Consider the following 7,118-nt stretch of genomic DNA (forward strand, 5'->3'; position numbering starts at 1 on the left):
AACTGGGTTTCCATCTGAGCTCTTGATATTCATACAAGTCATTCTCTTATCTCCAAAAGTCTCTTTAATTTTCCTGTAGGCGGTATCTATCTTACCCCTAGTGAGATAGGCCTCTACATCCTTACATTTGTCCTCTAGCCATCCCTGCTTAGCCATTTTGCACTTCCTGTCGATCTCATTTTTGAGACGTTTGTATTCCTTTTTGCCTGTTTCACTTACTGCATTTTTATATTTTCTCCTTTCATCAATTAAATTCAGTATTTCTTCTGTTACCCAAGGATTTCTACTAGCCCTCGTCTTTTTACCTACTTGATCCTCTGCTGCCTTCACTACTCCATCCCTCAAAGCTGCCCATTCTTCTTCTACTGTATTTATTTCCCCCATTCCTGTCAATTGTTCCCTTATGCTCTCCCTGAATCTCTGTACAACCTCTGGTTCTTTTAGTTTATCCAGGTCCCATCTCCTTAAATTCCCACCTTTTTGCAGTTTCTTCAGTTTTAATCTACAGGTCATAACCAATAGATTGTGGTCAGAATCCACATCTGCCCCTGGAAATGTCTTACAATTTACAACCTGGTTCCTAAATCTCTGTCTTACCATTATATAATCTATCTGATACCTTTTAGTATCTCCAGGGTTCTTCCATGTATATAACCTTCTTTCATGATTCTTAAACCAAGTGTTAGTTATGATTATGTTGTGCTCTGTGCAAAATTCTACAAGGCGGCTCCCTCTTTCATTTCTGTCCCCCAATCCATATTCACCTACTATGTTTCCTTCTCTCCCTTTTCCTACACTCGAATTCCAGTCACCCATGACTATTAAATTTTCGTCTCCCTTCACAATCTGAATAATTTCTTTTATTTCATCATACATTTCTTCAATTTCTTCGTCATCTGCAGAGCTAGTTGGCATATAAACTTGTACTACTGTAGTAGGTGTGGGCTTCGTATCTATCTTGGCCACAATAATGCGTTCACTATGCTGTTTGTAGTAACTTACCCGCATTCCTATTTTCCTATTCATTATTAAACCTACTCCTGCATTACCCCTATTTGATTTTGTGTTTATAACCCTGTAGTCACCTGACCAGAAGTCTTGTTCCTCCTGCCACCGAACTTCACTAATTCCCACTATATCTAACTTCAACCTATCCATTTCCCTTTTTAAATTTTCTAACCTACCTGCCCGATTAAGGGATCTGACATTCCACGCTCCGATCCGTAGAACGCCAGTTTTCTTTCTCCTGATAACGACATCCTCTTGAGTAGTCCCCGCCCGGAGATCCGAATGGGGGACTATTTTACCTCCGGAATATTTTACCCAAGAGGACGCCATCATCGTGTAATCATACAGTAAAGCTGCATGCCCTCGGGAAAAATTACGGCTGTAGTTTCCCCTTGCTTTCAGCCGTTCGCAGTACCAGCACAGCAAGGCCGTTTTGGTTATTGTTACAAGGCCAGATCAGTCAATCATCCAGACTGTTGCCCTTGCAACTACTGAAAAGGCTGCTGCCTCTCTTCAGGAACCACACGTTTGTCTGGCCTCTCAACAGATACCCCTCCGTTGTGGTTGCACCTACGGTACGGCTATCTGTATCGCTGAGGCACACAAGCCTCCCCACCAACGGCAAGGTCCATGGTTCATGGGGGGGGGGGGGGGGGGGGCACTGCCATGAATGGTAAAATACCAGTGGTTACAGGTGTTGGAGCAGCACCTTTTTTAGGATAGGTAAGACAGAAAGATGTCAAGTTCTACGAGAGGTCAGGATTGAAACAAATCTTCAGTTTAGGAAAGAAATTCAACAGCACAATTCTAGCACATTGGATCACCAATCACAGCTATCAATTATAAATTTTCACCAATCACCAGAAATTTTATCTCCACCAAGTTGTATCTCAGTCCTAGGTAATTGCATTGATGAACTAAAGTCACCCAACCCAATTGACATAATCTGCCTCTCTGAACACCATGTGACCACTGGTATAGGAACTAGGCCTAAGCACAATGATAAACTCAGACAGGAGAGTACTGCAAATGTTAGAATAAGGAAAGGTTCTCATAAAAGTATAATTAAAAATAATGTAAGTATATTTCATCAAAATATTGGGAGTTTAAAGAATAAAGTAGATGAGCTTCTGGTTTGTTTGGAAGATTTTGAAGCTGAGAATGAAATAGATATACTATGCCTGTCTGAGAATCACATTGTTACTGATATGGATAAGGTAAATGTAAGTGGTTATAAGCTCTCTGCACATGTAATGAGAGAAAATATGGAGAAAGGAGGAGTTGCCATATATGTCAAAAGTTATCATTGTGCAAAAAGTATAGAAACAAAAAAGTTTTGTGTAGAGAAACATATAGAAGCATGTGCCTGTGAGCTTAAATTAAATAAAGGCACATTTATAATTGTAACTGTATATAGGTCCCCATCAGGAAATTTTCATCTATTTCTGAAAAATTTGGACTCCTTGTTGTGCTATCTGTCAGACAAGGGGAAACAAATTATTATTTGTGGGGACTTCAATGTAGATTCTCTGAAAGAGGGTAATAGGAAAAATGACCTTGAAGTATTACTCGGTTCTTTCAATTTGACACCCGTTATTGATTTTCCTACTCGGGTGGTAAAGGATAGCAGCTCACTGATAGATAACTTCTTTATAGACCAAGATAAGTTTAACCAGATAAATGCTCAGCCTGTTGAGAATGGTCTTTCTGATCATGGTGCACAGCTAGTTACAATATATGACATAGCTCCATTCAGCAATACTAAACAGTCCTTCAAAGTAGTACGTTCAGTCAACAATTTAACAATTGCAAATTTCAGGGAAAGCCTACAGCAGTTAGACTGGGATGAGGTGTACCGTGAACCTGATGCCAATTTAAAATATAATTTATTTCATGACATTTTTGTAAATGCATTTGAAAACTGCTTCCCCAAGAAAATAGTTAAATATACTCGTAAGAAACCTTGTAACAAACCATGGCTTATTAAGGGTATAAAAATATCTTGTAACCGGAAAAGGGAAATGTATCTGACAGCAAGAAAGAGTAGTGACCCAGAAACTATAAAAAATTATAAAAACTACTGTGTTATATTAAGAAAAGTTATTAAAAAATCCAGGAGTATGTGTATCATGTCTGAAATCAGCAACTCTGATAATAAAATTAAAACAATTTGGAATATTATTAAAAGAGAAACAGGTCAACCAAGAGCAGAGGAAGACAGTATTACCATCAAATTGAATGAAAACTTTACGAACAAAAAGTCAGAAGTTGAAAATATTTTTAATAATCATTTTCTAAATGTTGTGGATATAGTAGGATCCAGGTGTTCATTAGAAGATGCTAGGCTGTTAATGGAAGAGGCCATACCTATGCAATTTGATACAATTGAAATCTCACCCACTTCTCCCTCTGAAATTAGGAAAATAATAAACTTGCTTAAAAGCAAAAACTCACATGGAATTTATGGCATTTCCAGCAAAATACTAAAAGCTTGTTCTCAACAGATAAGTAAGATTCTCAGCCACCTGTGTAATAGCTCTCTGGAACAGGGCATTTTCCCTGATAGACTGAAATATGCTATTGTTATACCTTTGCATAAAAAGGGGGATAGATCTGATGTCAACAATTACCGTCCAATCTCCCTTCTAACAGCTTTATCCAAAATTTTTGAGAAAGTAATGTATTCAAGAGTAGCTTCACATATCTGTAAAAATGAAGTACTAACAAAATGTCAGTTTGGTTTCCAGAAGGGTTTTTCAACAGAAAATGCCATATATGCTTTCACCAGCCAAATTTTGAATGATCTGAATAACCGAACACCACCCATTGGGATTTTTTGTGATCTCTCAAAGGCTTTTGATTGTGTAAATCATGAAATTCTGCTAGACAAGCTCAAGTATTGTGGCATGAGTGGGACAGTGCACAAATGGTTTAATTCGTACCTAACTGGAAGAGTGCAGAAAGTTGAAATAAGTAGTTCTCGTAACATGCAAAGATCAGCACATTCCTCAAACTGGGGAACTATCAAGAATGGGGTTCCACAAGGGTCAGTGTTGGGTCCTTTGTTGTTCTTATTATATATTAATGACTTGCCATTCTATATTCATGAAGAGGCAAAGTTAGTTCTCTTCGCTGATGATACAAGTATAGTAATCACACCTGAGAAACAAGAATTAACTGATGAAATTGTCAATACTGTCTTTCAGAAAATTACTAAGTGGTTCCTTGTAAACGGACTCTCACTGAATTTTGATAAGACACAGTACATACAGTTCCGTACAGTGAATGGTATGATGCCATTAATAAATATAGACCTTAATCAGAAGCATATAGCTAAGGTAGAATATTCCAAATTTTTAGGTATGTCCATTGATGAGAGATTAAATTGGAAGAAACACATTGATGATCTGCTGAAACGTTTGAGTTCAGCTACTTATGCAATAAGGGTCATTGCAAATTTTGGTGATAAACATCTTAGTAAATTAGCTTACTACGCCTATTTTCACTCATCACTTTCATATGGCATCATATTTTGGGGTAATTCATCACTGAGGAATAAAGTATTTATTGCACAAAAGCGTGTAATCAGAATAATAGCTGGAGTCCACCCAAGATCATCCTGCAGACATTTATTTAAGGATCTAGGGATATTCACAGTAGCTTCTCAGTATATATACTCTCTTATGAAATTTGTTATTAACAACCAAACCCAATTCAAAAGTAATAGCAGTGTGCATAACTACAATACTAGGAGAAAGGACGACCTTCACTATTCAAGATAAAATCTAACTTTGGCACAGAAAGGGGTGAATTATACTGGCACTAAAGTATTTGGTCACTTACCAAATAGTATCAAAAGTCTGACAGATAACCAACAAGTATTTAAGAAGAAATTAAAAGAATTTCAGAATGACAACTCCTTCTACTCCATAGAGGAATTTTTAGATATAAATTAAGAAAAAAAGAAAAAAAACAAAAATATTAAAAAAAATTAAAAAAATAAAAAATAAAGAAAAACAAAAAAACACAAAAAATAAAGTTGTTATATTAACTTAAGTATGTTGTTAAATTAACCTAATTATGTCATGTATTGGAAAATTCGACTCGTTCCACATCATTACGAAATATCGTATTCATGATCCATGGAACTAGAATTAATCTAATCTAATCTCTAATCTATCTCCATTTATCTTTCCATCTATACTGCACCAGAAATTCATGCACAACAGGGCAAATACATTAATAGTAGGGGCTATTAGCTGTATTGCTCATTTCTGTCTTAGATTTGTTTTTAAGACGATGTCACTTATAAGACACAGTTATGCACAGCAGTATGAATAGGTTTGTTAATGAAGAGATGGTCATATGCACCTTGTGAATGCGATGGGAGAGCTGTTCCAGTAATGACGATAACCACATCACAACACTTTGTGCCTGCACATAACTGCAGTAGCAAAATCAAATTCTTTTGTGTCTGAATGGAAGAGAATGAGTTGGAGACAAACATCCTCCAATTAGTCAGCACGTTGCAATATCTCTGAACTGAACACTTGTAAACAACTGTTTTGAAAATCTTACATGGACAGTACATGCACCTGAACCACCGACAGGAAGCGCACATATTGCAGGCAGCGAACTTACAAAGTCGAGGGAGTTTTGTAAATTAGTCCATACAGCAATATGTAGAAAACCACTATTTGCCTGTTGTTTACAGATGACGCTATGTTTACAAGAGAGGATGTTTTCAAGACGATGGGATGGCGCAAACCTGAACGCACTGGTTTGTCGATCCAGTTCGCTGTGAATGTTTTTATTATTGGGTTGGTACTGTCAATAAATTTCCCATCATACTGATTGCGTATCACAGATTTTTTCGCTGTTGTGAAGGTATATTCACTGTAAGAAAGGCAACTGGAGGTAACTGTGTGACAAACCGGCTTTTCAACAAAATACTCAGGAATTAACTCTGGACAACATCCGAAATTTAGTCGGTAGCGAAAGGATTTACCATGTACAACTCTTAATATAACAACATTAATCCACAATAGACATAACAGGAATATCCATTGAAGTTTACTATACCGACCTCAACAGAGCCACCAGTGAAAAAGGCACCGTGTTTAACGTCGACGTCAAACCTAAAACAATGAATAAAATATAATTTTCGAATTAATTTTCAATGTCACTGTTTACAGTATCGTAATATACTTTCACTCTAAATAACTGCACTACTTTAAAACATATCTCAATTGTTGTACTCACGCATCTCTTATTTTCTTGCTGGCAACCATACTAAAATCGACGACGGACTTGGTATGACCCCCAAATTTACCTACTACTACGACTGACACATTGTCATTATCTCAACGCTGCACACAACTAAGTTTACTATTGCGCAAAAACCGTATTTCGCGTCCGACAACCACGTGTTTGTCAACACACTTTCAAAGATCATTCCTGCAAGATATGCTACAGAAAGATGCATTTCGGGGCAGACGGAATTCGAAACGGCTCGTTGGCTAGAGTCGACTTACTAGAGACAACGAAAACTTGCACACACATGCTCCAACAATCTTCCGCGGAGGCCATGGTCCACAGCAGCGGATTCTGGTTTTCTAATGCTGCTTTATCCATGAACTGAAATAAGTCTTGCAAGGCTAAAAACAGTTTAGCTTAAGAGCTCACAGCAACGCCAACAAAAGAAAACAAGAATGGGATACAAGAATAGGTTTCTCGTAGGAATCGTTTGGAGGCGTCAAACACTGTAACATGATGTTACATGTCCAAAATTAGCCCATTTCTATTGCAACTGCTAAGAAAAATAGATGTGTCAGAAAGTTTTAGCCTTAAAATTCTCATTTCTTCGCAAAAGTCCTGCATCAATCCACAGTTCATTGAGTACTATAACGAGTATAAGAAAACATGAAGGAAGGTTCTCCTTGAGGCAAAAATCATTCAGTGACAACACGATACTATATAATGCAGAAAATAAGTGTTGTGGCATGTTATAACACAAGAAATGGAAAAGGCAGGCCCAAGTATAATACTTCATTTTATTTCTTTATTGGTCCTTTTAATCATCTATTGTACAAGGCATACAACATGATACT

At 37.1% G+C, this 7,118-nt stretch overlaps 1 protein-coding gene across 1 annotated transcript in view; it reads right to left on the bottom strand.

Moving 5' to 3' along the window:
* Positions 1 to 6,443, bottom strand: part of LOC126457657 (transducin beta-like protein 3) — a 187,907-nt gene extending 181,464 nt beyond the window's left edge. Inside the window, exons 1-2 of the mRNA XM_050094148.1 lie at positions 6,271 to 6,443; positions 6,095 to 6,146 (exon numbers count right to left, since the gene is read on the bottom strand). Coding sequence (XP_049950105.1) covers positions 6,095 to 6,146; positions 6,271 to 6,299 — 81 coding nt within the window. The 5' untranslated portion in view covers positions 6,300 to 6,443. The remainder of the gene's footprint in view (positions 1 to 6,094; positions 6,147 to 6,270) is intronic.
* Between the last annotated feature and the right edge of the window lie 675 nt (positions 6,444 to 7,118).

This window comes from Schistocerca serialis, chromosome 2 (genome assembly GCF_023864345.2).
Source record: "Schistocerca serialis cubense isolate TAMUIC-IGC-003099 chromosome 2, iqSchSeri2.2, whole genome shotgun sequence".
Lineage (NCBI taxonomy): Eukaryota > Metazoa > Arthropoda > Insecta > Orthoptera > Acrididae > Schistocerca > Schistocerca serialis.